This window comes from Hippocampus comes, unplaced genomic scaffold, assembly GCF_001891065.2.
Source record: "Hippocampus comes isolate QL1 unplaced genomic scaffold, H_comes_QL1_v1.1 scaffold154, whole genome shotgun sequence".
Lineage (NCBI taxonomy): Eukaryota > Metazoa > Chordata > Actinopteri > Syngnathiformes > Syngnathidae > Hippocampus > Hippocampus comes.
Window position 1 is genome coordinate 899,845 of NW_017806278.1, and position 18,005 is coordinate 917,849.

Consider the following 18,005-nt stretch of genomic DNA (forward strand, 5'->3'; position numbering starts at 1 on the left):
CACTAACATAAATGCCATATATTGTGTGAGATATGTGGTCGCATGAATCCTGAACATTTTAAGACATGACATGTTTAATGTTTATTTCGATTAAAATTGAGTTAGTTTCGATATGCATCTACATATTTGTTACGTTCAACTTGCACTCGCAAATTGGAATTTCCATATCTTTCTCAGGGAACAATGCTGTCATATATATATATATATATATATATATATATATCACACACACACACACACACACACACACACACACACACACACATATACATATACATACAAACACACGTTGTGGATTTTTTAAATGTCATCGGATATACTCACGATTCAATCAAATTTGGTTCTCACAGTGCACAATTCGCGTGGAGGCGATAACGGAACAAAAATTGTTTTGCAGCAGTAAAGGGCGGACATGTGAGACATTCATATGTGACGTAATTCTTTAATGATTGTTTTTGAAAATTACGTCTGATCTTTGTTTGGATGAGAACATGTGAACTCAGTGTGCAACCAAGAATTATGAAGTGAAAGCATACGATTGTGTTTGTGGTTGACTTTCCAGGCTGCATCCATGTTGATTTTCTGACAACACCGATTAATCCAATGACGTCAATTGCATCCTCGAATCAATACTTCCGGGGTAAGTGGCGCACATGTAGTTCAAGCATAAACGCTTAAGCTTTTCCAACATATATTTATTTTACAAGTAACCATTAATGGACGGGTATTGCGGTTGACCCTTTATTTTACAGGAAAATGTACAAACATCACCGAGTACGACATATTATATTGATAAAAACATTTATTAGCATACATGTTAGTTAGGTTTGTTCGATTTGTTACAACCAATCTGTTTTCTGCTGAGTGTTGAACGAAACCAATTGTAGCTCCGTCCGCCGGCCACATCCCGGAACTATAACCTCTCGCTCCTCCAATTGCTTCAACCTCGGCGTTTGCGTCTGTGTAACAGCGGGCCGGCAGCTAGCTGTTGTGCTAATTCAACACCAGCAGTTTTTGAAAGCCGTTTGCACTTTAAAGAACGGTTTTGGCTGCTCTGGTACATTCAGACAAGGAATATTTCTGGGTAGGTGTATGTAGATTGTCTTTTAATGCGCTATTTTTTTCGCTAGACTGTTAGCGCTTATTAGCTGATAGTAGCTTAGCATAGTTTAGCCATGCCGGGTGACATAGCGTGGTTAATGGCCTTAACATTTTAATCTCGCCGTTTTCGTCGTTATGACTACTATAGTAAGAAATAAGCGACACAACTTCTGTTTTCACCCAAACGCCGCAGTTTGACCCCTAGGTACTGGTCTATTTCCTTAGCCCGATTGCCAACCGTTAGCAGGTTGTGATTCTGGAATCGTTCACCGACGATAGCAAACGCTAAAGTTACAGTTTGCAATGCGGGGAAATTGGGATCTCCCTTTATTAAAGCAATAGGTATACGCTTTGACACTCTGATGCTAGTATCGTCTGTGTTAGATGTTCAGAGTAAAACATAATGCGTGTTTGTCACTATTCCACATCAGGTCAGTCCAATTTAGACCCACGATGTCCTTTCCTCCACATTTAAACCGGCCACTGTTACCCCCTCCTGGGATACCCCCTCAGTATGCTGGTTTCCCTGCAGGTAATACTCCAAATAATTCACATGCTCTAATTTATGCAGTGTTTAAGTGTGGTAAAACACATTTTTTTTACATTTTAAACAATTTCTAAAACGCAATAGACTCCACATGTGTATTTCTATTGTTCTGACTTCTGTTGTGTACTCAAGATGTCCAACAGGGCCGAATTGCATGTGTGTATGCCTCTTAAACTGAACGTGATTGAAAAAAATGACAGCATTTACATGAATATTAAATACAGATGAGTAATGCACAGCTTTCTCATTTTTGATTGAAAAAAAAATGACAGCATTTACATGAATTTTAAATACAGATGAGTAATGCACAGCTTTCTCATTTGCAGGAGCTCCGATGATCCCAGTCCACATGGGCATCATGGCCCCTAATCCTGTAATAGTGTCATCTCTGCCTGTGGTCAGCAAACCTCCAGTCCATAGGAAGGATGCTCTCCTCAGAGCCAAAGACGACGAGGCTGGCCCCACCACCACAGTGTTTGTGGGCAACATATCTGAAAAAGCCTCAGATATGCTCATCCGGCAGCTGCTCGCGGTGAGGGGCGAGGTTATATGAGGATCTGGTATACATTTACTAATTATGAAGAACGGTGCCTTCTCACCAGTTTAAATGCTCACATTTGATGGTCTGAATTATTGTTCTTTGGGGAACTGGTAATTGTTTGAAACTCATTTGTTCTGGGGTCTGTTTGTGCCCTTCTTACAGAAGTGTGGAATAGTTCTGAGCTGGAAAAGAGTTCAAGGAGCCTCGGGCAAGTTACAAGGTGAACCATGATGAAAGGCCGTGGCTCGGCTAAAGTTGACTGGAATGTTGATCAAACTCTGTTCTGATTAGATCGGGGGTGTCAAACTCAGGTCCTGGAGGGCTGCTGTCCTGCGTGTTTTCCAAGTCTCCCTGTTACAACACATCTGATTCTAATTATCAGATCATCAGCAAGCTCTGCGGAAGCCTGACATTGAACCTGTTCATTTGAATCAGGTGTGTTGCAACAGGGAGACTTGGAAAACATGCAAAACAGCGGCCCACCAGGACCTGAGTTTGACACCCCTGGATTAGATTTTATTTCAACATTTTCCGTTGCATCTCATGGGAATTGTATTCTTCTATTCCAGGCTCAAACTTTCACTGTTACAAGAGTTTTATTGCTTGTACAGGCTGTGTTTTAAATAATTTTTGGCATAATGGTCATGGCTGTTAAAAAAAAAAAAAAAAAAAAAAGTTCATCATTGTATAATAGGACTTAAAGATAGCAACAATTTGTGTATGAGCCTTAATTTTAATGATGTGCCAGGTAAGCGTTTTGGAATGTTTATAAGGGTTTTTAAAAAAAATCAGAATTACATTTTGTTACAATTTATCAGCAAGCACAGTTATTGCAGTTATATTACCCGGATTTGAACACAACTGGGAAAGGGTCCTTGTGTATCACTGCACATACTTAATTTCAAGAACACTTAAAAAAAAACACAGGCGGCTTTCACAAACAAGTTCATTGATTTATAAGAAATATATAGTTTTATAGAACCCTCACATTGCGTGACATTTGTAAACCGCCATTTTTCAAAATTCTAGTGTCTAGAGTTTCGTCAAGAAAAAGAAAAATGTCGGTCAAACGGGACTTTGTAAATATTCTCATGTTTGTCTATTGTGCCAGCGTTTGGTTTTTGTGAGTACAAAGAGCCGGACTCCACTCTACGAGCTCTGCGGCTGCTTCATGACATGCACATTGGGGACAAAAACCTTCTTGTGAGAGTGGATCCTAAAACTGAAGCACAGCTGGATGAGTGGAAGGCCAAGAAGAAGAGTGCCAATGGGGTAGGACATTTTGTTTTCTTAGTAATCTTGGTCTTCGTTATGCTTCAGTTTCTTTTTTTCGACGTTGTTGTCTGTATGAGCAGAAAGTGGACTCAGAGAATGGAAACGATCAAGAGGAGGTTCTGGATGAGGAGACCAAAAAGAAGGATCAGGTCGTCAAAGGTGCCATTGATGGATTAATGCGGGAATATGCTGACGAGCTCAGCGCGCCTTGTCAGGATGAAGAGTCCTTGCGGCGAAAAAGAAAAAAGGACAAAAAAGATGAGGTGCGACAAGTCGGTTTCGAAGACTTGTGCCGTAAACAAGTGGCAAGGAATGACGTTGTATGTCAATCCCACAGGATGACTTGAACACAATCGATATGGAGGATGACAAGAGAGACCTGATTACCAGAGAGATTAGTAAATTTCGAGACACTCACAAGGTAAAATCACCCTTTTGATCCTCTAGTTGACATTACAGGTTTTTGGACAGCAGCTGATCACGTAGTTCACTCCTGTAGCTTGCACACTCAGCAACAGTTGACACATTGTTCCAAGATTAGGACTGCACCATGAATTGGGTAGCATTAAAGTACACTTTGCGATTAATTTGCTCCACACCTTGTGCGGTATTTGATCTTTCATGTCGAGTCTCACCTCAAAACAATTGTGTATTGAATCTATTTAGGTGTGACAGATATTTTTGCATTTATCGCACACGTACGCACACACACACAATGCATGGAGACGATGAAAAGTTACTTAAAAGCTAATCTATTGATTAAACCCCACCATTATGATAGTGATCATATGGTGACTAAAGCAAGATGAATCTCAGAGCTTTGGAAAAAGTTGCGAGGATAGGATGTAAGTATGAGCCTTCCTTTACTTTCTACATCAACTGGGTGCCCCCCTCTTGAGGACTCACAGAGGGGCAACTGCACTGCACTTTGGCCTGTTTGACCCGCGTCCTTGCCAACTCTGACCAATCCGCGCCCGTTAGCGGTGCACCGGAAAGCCAAAGAGTGCGTGAGCCTTTGCGAGTCTTCTGTAAGCTGCTGTTCTAAATGATGATGGTTCTGTTTAAAGCACAAACCTTTGTCAATAACCGCTGCCGTAACCGTGGCCATAGTTTTAAGTATGATGCATAAGTACGGGGTAATGAGAGAGGGGGGTGCCCTCTTCACAGCAGCTCGGTGGTCTGAAGACTTTAAAGGTACGTGCCTCTGCATGTGGTGATGTTTGGAGGTGTTGTTTTCATCTCGTTGTCTTTCACTGCCTGGCTCGCTCTGCCTTAGTCTTAATATACTGAGCGTGACGCGTCGCGAGCGTTCTACTTTTATCCAGGCTGGAAAGCAGACAAAATCTCAGTCTTTACATTCTGGGAGGGCAAAGGGAGTGACATTTGTTCTTATTTCTAATTTTAGCATCCTGCTAAATCAAATGCTCCAACCAGGAAAGTTGAACAGAAACTGTGCGTTAAAATAGAATGTATTTGCCTTTCTGCGTCATCTCGTCAAATCGCGATCAGTGGGTTTTCATTGACCTAACTGCAGAACGTACTGGGCAGAGGTAAGATGTTCAGTCAGGCCTTCATTGTACATCTAAAGTTTGACATGATTTACATTACACAGAATCTCCTCATGTAGTGACCGCCAGGGTTACAACTTTGTTTACTGAAGTGTAGAAAGTACTGTATTGGTAAGGTGTTCAATTTGAGAAGAGGCAATGTAATTAATTGAAATACATCTCCTGATGAATAAATCACAATAGGAAGGTTTACAATTGTGTTGAATGAAATGGTTGTTTACTGCGACATGTCAGTATCGGCTATAAGTAACAGTAATTTCCCATGCACGACACATCCATTGACTTAGTTTGAAGCACGACGTTCATTCGCGTGTAGGTCACTATTTGATTGACTACGGAAACTCATTTTTTCCTGACTTGGATCGTTGTTCCTGTATGTTAGAAAGGTAAGTGCAATACAGTAACAGTCAACTGATGTGACATCACTAAAAGAATAACAACTATCCATCTATTTTGTGCACTTTACGCCAGTGGTTATTTTTGTCTAGCACTGCATTAGACCCAAGGCTTGTCCGTCCCAGTTTGTCAGCATGATTGTGTGTCAGCTTGTCCACTTATCCTTGATGGTGCCTTCCTTCCTTTACTCAAAGATGTTCCCATCAAAAAAGCCTTGTGTGTAATGCTCTCAAAGGCAGAGTTGATGTGTGTGTGTGTGTGTGTGTGTGTGTGTGTGTGTGTGCGTGTGCGCCTTGGGTCGCCAGGATCCGCCGTAGACTTCTGAAGGGGGTAAGACAAGCTTCTACAATACTTTTAATTTACCTGTTCAAATTGTTCCTGATGTTCTTGCCAGAATGCCAATGTACTCACTGAAATAAAAAAAACAAAACAATTTTTTTTTTTTTTGTTGATGATGCTCAAACAAACCTCAAATCCATAACGTGTTTCCCTTGTATACCGTGTGACCTGCTTTCCTCCCAGGCCTAACTTAAAAGGCTTATAGGGGCAGCGAAGGGCTGAGTCCATAGTTCATCACCTGTAAGTCCCAAACAACAAGTTCAAGCAAAGACTGACGAATTGCATTGTCTCTTGCGGCGCCTTTTTTTTTCCCTTTGTCGTTTCTCGTATGATTTTTCTTGTTACATCTTCACTATACTTGACTGTCTGTAGCCCAAGTAAGCTTGAGGACTTGTAGCCGTTGCATGGACGAGTGAGAGCATATGAAAAGCTCCTCGTCTTGCCACTGAAGCAAGTTGAGTGCAAAAGTTGGCCTCGCTCCATGCCGTCCGTCCACTGAACCTCTGTGTGCTTTCCTCCGACAGAAACGGGAGGAGGAGAAGGACAAGCGGGAGAAGGAGCGTCTGGAGTTTGAGCGGGAGAAGCGCGAGCGGGAAAAGGAGCGCGAGCGCGAAAGGGAGCGAAGGGACCGCGAGAAGGAGAAGGAGCGTGAGAGGGAACGCGAGAAGGACAGGGAACGAGAGCGCGAGCGGGACCGAGACAAAGACCGCGAGCGCAGGACCAGAGCGCGAGACTGGGAAAGGGACAGAAGTCGAGACAAGAGCATTGCCCGCAGCCGCTCCAGGTAACGCAAAAAAAAAAAAAATACTTTTATATAATTCATGGAGGCTGGAATGTTGTGTACGAACCAACTGATGTAGTTTTTACGGTCTCCCGCTTATATGCAAACAAGTGCAGCACTTCTTTTTTTTTTTTGCAACAGGGAGAAGAGCCGCGATCGAGAGCGAGAAAAGAAACGAGACCAAGACGATGAGGAGGAGGTGCATGAACGCAGGAGGCTGGAGAGGAAGCTCCGAGACAAAGAAGCAGCCTATCAGGAGGTAGGAGTGCACTCAGAGGAGCGCTTTTGTTTGACTTTGGTGGTGGTGTGGTTCATCTCGCCTCATTTTGACAACAGCGCTTAAAAAACTGGGAGCTCAGGGAGAGGAAGAAAGCGCGGGATTATGCCAAAGATGTTGAGAGGGAAGAGGAGCGCCGACGAGAGATGGTGAGAGAGATTTTGTTACTCGGCTCTGCCTAAATCAAGTGAAAATGTCCACTTACCTCTTTCTTCTTTCCTCCTTGCAACACCCATTTAGCGGTTATGCGCCACTGGGATACTTTGGATTCCTGGTTGTTCAGCTGTGTCCAAATGTGGTTGTGTGATGACAGTTCAGTTTTTGGGGTTCTTAAAAAAAAAGAAAAAAAAAGGAGCGATACTAACCTTTCTAATCACAGGTAACAATGATATAGCAACTAGCCTGTCGCTCTGCGGCTCAAGGAGCTAACGTACGTCTTCATTCACCTTGTCAAACAGATGAGACTGATTTGAGATGTTTCGAGATTGCTCTTGTTGCATTCCAAAGTCCTTGTTTCACAAAAAAATGTGAAGACAAATGCCGACAGAGGGTTCTTTCAAGAACGTGGGAATGGGAACCAACTTGCTAATGAAAGAAATAAACGTCTGCGGCGTCATCCATGTTCATACTCAATCGTGTCGACAACTGGTGAAACAATTAAGTTGAAGTCTTTTGTGTTTGCTCTTATCCCACAGAAAACTTAGTTGGACATTCTTCTCCTTTCACATTCTTCGCACCATCCTCCCAGAAAGTGCATTGTTGCAATTGTTGGCAGAAATGTGGTCTCGTGTCTCGATGTGTTGACACCGCACGCTCTGATTTAAGGCCTATTATTTTTTTCCAGCATTAGATTCCGCTGTAGTTAAGAATGGCTGTAAGGTGTTCCCGTTTCATTTCTGTGTCAGGTAAAGGAAGGCAAACGGCTAAAAGGCTTCCTGGAAGACTATGACGATGACAGAGATGACCCTAAATACTACAGGTAGGATGCACGAAAGCCAATGTAGGTCGTCACACCACCCGAAAGCCCAGTTTGGCTGTATTTTTACACTGCATTGTCCAGGTGACACCATTTTGATCTGAATTGGGCTCGATGACCTGCAGAGTAAGTCAGCTATTTTTGGGCAAACTAAAACCAACGGACAGTACTGCCTTTGTATACCTAAACACGCCAAAGAGGTTATTATAGATATCTACCTTAACAAAGATGAAGTAGTTCAGTTCTGTTTGATACTGTCAAAGTCGATAAATGCCAATGGCCTATATTTACAGTCTAGTGGCAGACGTGCGACGGAGGTGGGGGGCGGGGGGGAACCCTGCAGCCATTGTTCTGAAGTGTGTCATTGCTCGTTGCGGCCACTAGGGGCAGTGCACTGCAGAAGCGCCTCCGAGACAGGGAGAAGGAGGCGGAGGCGGATGAGCGTGACAGGAAGAGAGAGAAGGAGGAGCTGGAGAAAATCAGACAGAGGCTGCTAGACGAGGGGCATCCAGACCCAGACGCGGAGCTACGCAGGGTAAATGCTGATCTCATGACAGCATCTTTCATGTGCGTGTATGCGTGTGTGTGTTTGTGAGAGTGAATCTGTATGTGAGCATGCGTGAGCGCTGTCTCTGTGAAGGTCACTTCATCATTCCTTGCACGTTGATTCATGTCCATGATTTTCACCTCCGTTGCATCCTATTGGTCAAGATGGAGGAGGAAGAGGAGGAGCGACTGAGACGGCCTCCCATCGTCCAAGAGCCGGAGCCCGAGGAGCCACGGGAGCAGCGCCATAGGGCTTCACGGGTCCACCGAGGGGACCGCCGTGAACAAAGAGGGGACCACAGGGAGAACCACAGTGGCCACCAAGACAGACCGGAGCATCGTCCTCACAGCGCCCACTCGGAGGATGAGGAGGTCGAGGAGGGCGAAGACAACTATTACGACGAAGAGGACAACCCCGAAGTGAAACCCTGCCTCAAGCCCACCATGAGGCCCATCACGGCAGCGCCGTCCGTGTCGTCGGCTAGCGGCAACGCGTCGCCCGACACGCCCGGCAACGAGTCGCCGTGCGGCATCATCATCCCACATGAGAACTCGCCCCCCAACAAGCTGCCTGACGATGAGAACAGACCCAAGATCGGCCTAAGCCTCAAGCTTGGTGAGTGCATTTTACTTCATTCAGAAATAGGGGCGGAACATTGAAAGAATTGTCAAAAATAAATATTTATGTTTAGCACACTAAACATGGACCAGAGGACGTAGAGTATTGTCTCTGGAGCTTCGAAAGACAATTTCAGACAAGCATGTTAAAGATAAAGGCTATAAGACCACCTCCAGGCAAACTTGTTGTTTTTGTGCCTCCAGTCGCGCATCTTATTCAGAAGTTTCAGGAAGATGACTTTGACCGAGTGAACGTTTCAGAGATGAACCCTTAACGCAGGTGCGAGCGGCAGTCCCAGTCAGCCCAATACAGGCAAGAGAAAGAAGCTGCCCGTCGACAGCGTCTTTGGCAAGTTCGAAGACGAGGAAGCAGACGAGCAGCCGCGCAAGAGGAAGCTTGTGCCTCTGGACTACGACGACGACAAGAGCCTGGGGGCGGACGGGGCCAAGGGACCCAACTCGGAGGAGAAGCGCAAACACATCAAGAGCCTCATCGAAAAGATTCCCACGGCCAAGCCCGATCTGTTCTCTTACCCTCTGGATTGGTCCATGGTGGACACGGTAAGCAGTACTTGGTTAGTATTTGTACTCCGACGGGATGGGGACGCCGGTCACGTGACACGCTTCTTCTGGATTTCTCCGCAGGCGTTAATGGAACGACACGTGCGGCCATGGATCAATAAAAAGATCATCGAGTACATCGGAGAGGAAGAGCCCACATTAGTGGACTTTGTCTGCTCCAAGGTATCAATCTCGTCCTTGGTCGCTTACCCCCGCACCTCTGTGGCACGGCTGCACTCACACTTGTCTCCGCAGGTGATGGCTCACGGCACCCCGCAGGGCATCTTGGATGACGTCGCTATGGTGAGTCATTGACACGATCGGACATTTTTTTTTCCCACCACGGCATGTGACTTATCTACTAAATAGTGCATTTGCCATTTCGTAGGGCTGTGTGATTTTATGCTGCCAACAAATTGCTTCACATGAATCACTTTTTTCTTTTTTTCTTTTTTTTTGTAGGTTCTTATATGCAAGGCTGAAGTCTTCATTGTAAAGATGTGGAGGTTGCTCATCTATGAAACGGAAGCCAAGAAGATTGGTCTGGTAAAATAAAAGAAATGCCGTTCTTCGTTATCATGTATAATAGATTGAGGAGAGCTTGGTCATGGCCCTTGCAACTTGTCCTTAGCTGCCGCTTCACCATTTTCGTTGTAAATAATTTCACTCTCGGGTAAAATAATTTCCTGAAAAGGACCATTTGCTTGTTTTTAATCAAAGTACTTGAACTTCTTGTTGGTGGGGAGCTAATCAACGTGTCGTTTGAATGTGGGTTGCTTCATTTGTGTGCACACCTGCAATGACGGCTTTGTGGGGGCCATGTCATTAATTTCATCATTTCAGCCAAAATACATTTGTTAAAACCTCGACAGGAAAATTTTAGTTAGAGATGCTCTCCATTGTGTTTTGTATTGGTGACCATTTCAATAAAAATTTGTTGTTTTATACTTTTTTTCTGGTTGACTGTAAAACTTAAATGTGTTGAAGCTAGGAAATGAAGATGCTTATGACATGTCGAGATCAAGATTTTTATTGTTGCCAAGGGAACAGACGAGTAGATCCTATCAGCAAAACCCCTGTAAATGTCACCACTGAATGACGGGCAGACAGCAGATCCTGCGGTTTTTTTTGTTTGCACCCCCTGTTACGTGACAACCCCATGGATACTTGTTTGAAGGTCACGGCGATGTCATTACAAAATAGAAGCACACTGCCCTTGAACGACTCAATGTGTCAAATACCTTCTTAAGCAAGCAGGCTAAACAGAAAACTGCTGTTAAAAGTCCAAAAGAAGCACTTTTAATAGCAGTTTGTCATTGATGAACTGACTGTATCCATGTTTCTTTAGTCCTCTGTTTTAGCCTCCATCTCCTCTGCATCGTCGTCTCCGTCCACCTCGGCATTTTCCCTCTCTAGCCGCTCCAGCTGCCGGGCCAGCTCCGTCTCATCAGTGTCCGTCACTACCTTGGGCTGAAGGGAACAGTTGTGACGTGCATTTGGTTTGCCGTATGTCTATCTAGGAATGGGAGGTCCTCCCGTATTAGTTGTTCATCGAAAACCACATCAATGCTTTGGCTCACCTCCATTTGGATGTTAAAGACGCCCCTCTTCTCTTCAATTTTCTCCTTGATGGCCGCCATGGCCTGGTTGAGGACGGAGAGGCCCTCCGTGCGCTCCAAAGTGGTGGTGGTCATCACATAGCGGGGAGGAGCGATCAGGTTAATCTGTGGGGAAAGATCGGCCTCTTTCTCATCGACATTGTTTACAGCAGACTCACTGTAGTCAGTATGAGGAAGAAAGGTCAAAGCTCTTTCAACTCCGTGCTGGTGGTCGTGATGTCACCTTAATGGGCATGGCCTCTGTCGAGCAGCCCAGTCCCGCCCTCAGCGCATCCTTCACGGCATCGATGCCCTCGTAGCCGTAACAAGCCACTTCAATGTCTGTCATCAAGACAAGAAAAGGTGAGGTTTTTCTTTCTGTTAATCATGAATTAAAGTGATGTTATTAGAAATCGAATCTTTTTCAAAATTCTTTTCTCACCTGCTCGGATCTTGACGGCCTGCGGCGTGAGTCGCCTGTTGATGTTGTCAATAAGCACAGCCCTCTCTTCTTCTGTCAGGTCCAGGTCACACAGGATAGAAGGATCACTGCACCAGAACACGCGTCATGGTATGGAATTAACAAGTCCCATTTTGTCAGAAAAATTCCCGCCGGCTTCAATTTGTGAAGGATCAACGGTGTTGGTCTGCGTGACAAAGTGCTGGAGCACTTACGACACGGCCTGTTTGAAGACGTCGTAGGCGCCGTATCCCGGCCGCTTGTACTTCTCGTCAAAGACCCAGGCGGTGCGCTGGTACAAGCTCTCCAGCTGCTCGTCTTTGCTGTACTCCAGCACTTCGGCCACGTGTCGCAGGATGCTGTATACCTACGCACACACATCACAGGTCAGTGTCGGCTCAATGGGCAAAAGTTGATCATTTCAGTGTGAGCAATCCTGCGTGTATTAACACACATGAATCAATTATTTTAACCATAACCATAATTACAAGTCAGAACATCCTGTAGTAGCCTACACCAGCGCATGAGTAAAGTCATAATTAGTTCAGAATTGTATTTAAAATAAAATCGTCTGTAGACAATGATTACAATCAATTACAGTTAGGAAATGGAAAAAAAACCAACAGGATTGCTGTCAAATAATGTCAATCTGACTAACAGTTTTAGATTTGGTGAATTTATCTTCACACTTGATGGCCTCTTCTGGTGAAACTCTTCTTTTTGATAGATCAATGTATCCTAATGGGGAAGCAGAGCAGAAACATGGTTGAGGCTCTTTCCACAAAACATGAACAGCGAGTAGCAAAGGGCACTTGGCGGCCGCGCTAACTAACCTTTCTCTTTGTCTACTCGGATGACCACCACGCACTCGTTGCGTCCTATGCGGATGAGCTTGTTGATGGAGCGAATACGTCGACGCGACAGCTCGCTCAGGAGGATCATACCCTCGATGTTGTTGTACTCTAGGAGGCTGACGTAGGCTCCCATCTCTGCGATGGACCTCACGTTCACCATGACCACATCCTCCACCTCTGGGAAGCGGTGCTGGTAAAATCGACAGCTGAGTCCAGGCATTGCTATTTCAAAAACATCAACAAAAAATAGTTTTAATATTAGAGAGTTCGAGGGTTATAGTTTGAGGTTCAACTAGCGGTTAAATTTAAACAACATAGGCAATTAAAACTTTTGCGTCCTACTTGTATACTGCACCGCCCTTCAGAACAGGGAAGCTCAAAGAATCGTGTGGGAATTATGGTTCAATACCTGGTGATTTTTTTTTCAGTATACATTAAACAAATATTGTTACTCCCATTAAAAAAAAATAATACGAAGCAAAAATCAAACGAATGAAAAGTAACAAATTAAAAATCTAAAGTCAAAACGTCTATTTCAACCAAATATTTGCCAAGTGTGGCTATCCCAGTAAACTACATACATATTTGAGGCTCCAAGTAGTCATGATTTGCATATTGTATCATCGTACCAACAAGTAATTTCTGGTTTTAATCCCGGAGTGGTCCAACAGAATACTTAACATGAATATAAACCATTGCCACAAAAAGTACAGTATCGTCAAGAATATTTGCATTACTACTTTTTGTCGGATCCAAGATGATGCAACAGAAAAGCTCCCAACGTGTTAATTTCCATTATATATATATATATGCAGTAAGACAAACACGGCTTCGAATATTTAAATCTGCCCCACGTGGAATTTATGGTGCCATATTATCATAAGAAACTATAGTATTAAAAAAATAATGAACAAAAAAAAGCCTATAGCATTATTAGCTTGGATCTAGTAACCGGGTGCCCAGCTCACATGCGGCACATGCAAAGCAAGGCTAGCAGCCAACGTCGCCCGCTTGCCACGAAAGCGTCCGCTTTGTCCGTTCAACCTCACCTGTGTCATGTGTTTGGGTAAGGAAAGCTTTGAAAGCGATTCACTGCGTGCTTAAATTTCCAATGTTGCTCCACTCGGCTTCGTTTTAGTGACTGTAAACTAGCATCCGTTAGCTCAGATTCACGACTGCTAATTTTTCGACCCGGAAAAGATCTTTTTTTTTCCCAGCCTCGCATGCGCACGGCTGCTCTATAGGCGTCACGTGACATCAGGTCAGCTGATCCACGGCCAGAGAGTTTAAGATCATCTCAACCCGTCCACGAAGGAAATATTTGGTTCTGAAAGACGACAAATTGGAGAATTTCACCTTTGAGATAATCACCAGAAAGCCGACAAGATGTCTGGAAAGGACAGGATCGACGTATTCCCATCCAGAATGTAAGCTTGTTCGATAGCTACGCTTGCTAACGCTTGAGCATCCAACCACAAATGATAGCTATTTGATTTTTTTTTCTTCCTGCGCTCGGCTTTGTGTACGTAGACATGCTTTGCCTACTTGTGATCTAACTTTATGCGATTCGGATTCATTTTCTGCGTTAGAATTGAAAAGAGGAAGCCTCCTCGTCATGTGACGTGCGAGCTGTTACTACTTCGCTCACGTCTTCGTGGGCAATGATTAGATTGAATTGTGGCACTCTTCAAATCCGTACTGGACAATTTTGCACGTAATAATGCCTTTTTAAGTTTTAACTAGCTTCCCCAATAGATGAATACATTTAGAAATTACAAAGGAACATCATGTATCGCGTACTGTTGTATTTGGTAGTATGCAGTAACATTTAACTCGAAAAGTCCAAGAACTGCTGAAATGTATATGGCATGAATGAGAAGCCCTTTAAATGCTGGCAGTAGTGTGCAGACTCCCACGTGCCGAATTTTGATGTTATAGTATAATGCTAACACAGCTATGCCACCAGTCATAGGAGGGCACGCACTCTTGAACAAATGCATTATCTAATTTGATTTATTTACCACGACCGTTTCAAATAGATATTATTTCATTTGAGTTGTACAGGTATTGGTTTCATTTTTTTTTTTTTTATATTCCCCAAAAACCTGGCATTTGAGCAGGAATGTGTAGAATTTTTCTATCCACGGTTGAACCTCAATATGATGATCAATTAGTGTGGCATGCCCGGTAGGATACAGAACACAATCCTAAGTGAAGTGGCATCCTGCAGCTTTATTGCAAATCTGCCTCTGACGAATACCTTGTGAACTATGTCATTGCTCACTTGTGCTCGGCTGTCATCATGACCTGTTGTTTGCAGGGCTCAGACCATCATGAAGGCTCGTATGAAAGGAGCGCAGACAGGCCGCAACCTCCTGAAGAAGAAGTCGGACGCTCTCTCCATGCGATTCCGTCAAATCCTTCGCAAGATTATCGAAGTCAGTGGTTTCATGTGACAACCTAAGAAGCTTTAGAGAGTATTAATTACGGACTTATATGCCGTTCTCTTTTCAGACAAAGACCAAGATGGGGGAGGTGATGAGAGAAGCGGCCTTCTCTTTGGCTGAAGCCAAATTTGCCGCTGGTGACTTCAGGTAAGGGTCGTGTTTAAAAACCAATGGATGAGTGTGCAACACTAATACTCGTCTTTGTGGCAATAGCACGACAGTCATTCAGAATGTCAACAAAGCTCAGGTGAAGGTGCGGGCCAAAAAAGATAACGTGGCAGGTGTTACTCTTCCCGTTTTTGAGCATTACCAAGAAGGCGGAGATAGTAAGTCAAACAATATCTGGATGAAATATGCATTCAGCCCCGCCACCTCCCCAATCAAGTTCACATCCCTGTTTGTGATTGTCAGGCTATGAGCTGACTGGTCTGGCCCGAGGAGGAGAGCAGCTCTCCAGGTTGAAGAGGAACTACGCCAGAGCTGTGGAGCTGCTCGTGGAGTTGGCCTCCCTACAGGTACCGGCCAAGTGCAGTGCATAATACTGCTGCTCAAGTTACATGTGTCACAACCCCAAAGTCATCGACTCAGTCAAGCCATCAATTTCCCTGCCGGTGGCTAAAAGAGTTTCACACCGCTGATCTGGAAAACATCCGGTGGGGTGCATTCAGTCAAAGACAACCGTGCATTCCGAACACACCATATCAGAAATGACATCTTCATATTTTGTCCCCAGACATCTTTTGTCACTCTGGATGAGGCCATAAAGATCACCAACCGCCGCGTGAATGCAATTGAGCACGGTGAGCTTTAACAAGTTCAACATTTGATCCCGAACTCTACATTTTCAAGACTAATCGCGGTCTCTTTCAGTTATCATCCCTCGGATCGACCGCACCTTGAACTACATCATTACGGAGCTGGACGAGAGGGAACGGGAGGAGTTCTACAGGTCGGTGTCGTCATGCGTCCCTCGTTGGGTTGTTCGTCAAGGTCTCGCGGAGCGCGTCATGTCATTGGTCATCTTCTCAGGCTGAAGAAAATCCAGGAGAAGAAGAAGCAGCTGAGAGAGAGGACGGAGAAGGAGATCGCCGCCCGCCTGGCCAAATTGGGCCCCATCGCCGAGCCTGCCAACATGCTAACAGAGGAGACGGACGAAGACCTGCTCTTTGAGTAAACCCCCCGTCATCAAGGCAACCCTTAAATCTATTTATTCCGTGCCCATCAGGGCAATGTCGAAATCTTCTCCTGAAGACCATTTGTGTGTTGTGTGATATGTTCTGTTGTGTCATACTGGAAAGAATCACATTTCAGTATTTGTCCAGAACTCCAAAGCAATTAATATAAGTATGAAGAGATGCAACATATGTACAAATAGTACATTTAATAGTAAATTGTGATGAGGGTTCTCTCCTCAGTTTGCATGCCGTAAATCTTAAAATGGTTGCGCTAGTCAAGAGTGTGTGAGAGCCATTACCTTGTTGAAAGGATGTTTACCGAATGAGACCCTTGATGTAACACACATTGCAACAGGTCATCCAATAAAAGGTGTACCCAGTGTCTGCTGTTTTGGGGGCTCACCCAATGCACCTCCGCAAAAAATCCTGGTGGCCATTTTGCACCACTGTTGCTGTCAGGTCCATCAATTTGACATCTAGACAGAAAACAGAAGGAGGAGACAGGAGACTCAATTCTGGTATCAGGAGGGAACGAGGAGAAGCGTTAGGTTTCAGTTCTCTGCACGTCACCCTAACGATCTCCCCCTTCACCCCCTCATTTATTGGGAAATCTACTACATAGGTGTGTCCAACCTAAAGGGTGGGGGCTGTTGAAGACACACTGAACTTGTTTGACTATGTGAGTGTAAGTTATGTACATGTGTGCAATTGTTATAAAAAACATAACGTTGCAGCTGGTGTTGATGGCTCCATCCACTGTCCAACCTTGGTCCTGTTTAGTCTTAATACTGATCTCTTCCCAACCACGTCCTCGAAAAGGTGGTTGCGTCCCTAAACTGCCACACATGCACTAAGCATTCTTGATTATAAATGTGAGTATATAATGATTAAAAGCATTATATCTTCATTAAAAGCAGAAGCGTTCTTCATTGCAGGCATAATCAATGATTGCAGGCATAAGCGGTCTTCATTGCAGGCATAATCAATTCATAATTAATAATATGCAAATGTATGATAACTAAAAACAATCAACTTATCAGTTGCCTTAACCACATTTTGGTCAGGTATGAAGAACGGGCCTATTTGTGTTAAGAGGGTGGGGGGGGGGGGGGAATTTTGCAGTATAATATACTGTTTATTGATAACCGGTGATTGGCTGGCAACCGGTTCAGGGTGTCCCCTGCCTACTGCCCGAATACAACTGGGATAGAAAAAAACTACTTGTTTACATCGTCCCCAGAATTCTGTATTTACATGTAAATATGAAGCTACGTCTATGCTTCAGAAATGGCTGAAGTTCACATTTCTGAGTAAATGTGCAACTGAAAAATATACCACCTGTCCTTCAACTGGAGGCTTCCAGAACGTCCACGTGCCCCTCCAGAGGAGCTCAGCAGAGCCAGGAGGTGGGCACCTACTGGGGCTCCGTGTCCAGTTTCTCGATGAGCTTGCGCACTTCAAAGAAAACCCCATTTGGCACAACGTTGACAACAGTGGCGTCAAAAACATGGCCAAAGTCCTGCCCCATCTCGCGAGCCTTCTCGATGACCTCCTTGAGCTCCTCCGGCTGTGCGGGACACAGAAGGTGAATTTGAGTTTGAAGATTTAATATCAAGTCAATCGATCTTCATGTCATCTGCATGAACCTGACCGGGAGACTATTTCGTACCTTGGGTGTATTCCTCTCACTAGCCAGCAAGATGCGCAGTCTTTCTTGAGAAGGAGGAGCAATGAAGATGATGAGGGGCTTGACGTTGGATGTCCTCAGCAGCTTCAAGGGACTGGCGAAGCGTCAGAAAGTATGAGACGAAATACATGGTCATTTGGGAAAAAAAAAACCCTGCTTACTATACATGGTTGTATTTTTCGGCAAAAAACGCCTTACTAAACATGGACGTTTTTTTTGGGCAAAAAACACCTTACTATACATGGTCGTTTTGAGCCC

General features: G+C 44.4%; 3 protein-coding genes across 4 annotated transcripts; 2 read left to right on the plus strand and 1 right to left on the minus strand.

The window, feature by feature from the left end:
• The first annotated feature begins 583 nt into the window (after positions 1-583).
• Positions 584-10,473, plus strand: rbm25b (RNA binding motif protein 25b). 2 transcript variants are annotated; one of them, XM_019857793.1, is made up of 17 exons: positions 584-640; positions 1,533-1,633; positions 1,975-2,180; positions 2,352-2,409; positions 3,301-3,461; positions 3,545-3,727; positions 3,802-3,885; positions 6,292-6,551; positions 6,690-6,807; positions 6,885-6,974; positions 7,731-7,804; positions 8,186-8,336; positions 8,513-8,963; positions 9,246-9,526; positions 9,611-9,709; positions 9,782-9,829; positions 9,989-10,473. In XM_019857793.1, the coding sequence occupies exons 2-17, from the start codon at positions 1,555-1,557 to the stop codon at positions 10,079-10,081; spliced, it is 2,436 nt and encodes an 811-aa protein (XP_019713352.1). In that variant the 5' UTR covers positions 584-640; positions 1,533-1,554; the 3' UTR covers positions 10,082-10,473. The 2 variants fall into 2 exon arrangements, with proteins under 2 accessions (XP_019713352.1, XP_019713351.1); XM_019857792.1 differs by lacking the exon at positions 584-640 and adding an exon at positions 718-1,084.
• A 67-nt stretch (positions 10,474-10,540) lies between these two features.
• On the minus strand, positions 10,541-13,633 carry eif2s1b (eukaryotic translation initiation factor 2, subunit 1 alpha b). Its single transcript, XM_019857797.1, has 8 exons — positions 13,488-13,633; positions 12,418-12,660; positions 12,243-12,322; positions 11,800-11,951; positions 11,567-11,673; positions 11,369-11,466; positions 11,107-11,250; positions 10,541-10,996 (listed from the first exon to the last, which is right to left on the minus strand). The coding sequence occupies exons 2-8, from the start codon at positions 12,656-12,658 to the stop codon at positions 10,871-10,873; spliced, it is 948 nt and encodes a 315-aa protein (XP_019713356.1). The 5' UTR covers positions 12,659-12,660; positions 13,488-13,633; the 3' UTR covers positions 10,541-10,870.
• A 61-nt stretch (positions 13,634-13,694) lies between these two features.
• On the plus strand, positions 13,695-16,442 carry atp6v1d (ATPase H+ transporting V1 subunit D). Its single transcript, XM_019857798.1, has 8 exons — positions 13,695-13,865; positions 14,759-14,876; positions 14,953-15,032; positions 15,099-15,211; positions 15,297-15,400; positions 15,619-15,685; positions 15,756-15,834; positions 15,915-16,442. The coding sequence occupies exons 1-8, from the start codon at positions 13,825-13,827 to the stop codon at positions 16,057-16,059; spliced, it is 747 nt and encodes a 248-aa protein (XP_019713357.1). The 5' UTR covers positions 13,695-13,824; the 3' UTR covers positions 16,060-16,442.
• Positions 16,443-18,005: the final 1,563 nt, after the last annotated feature.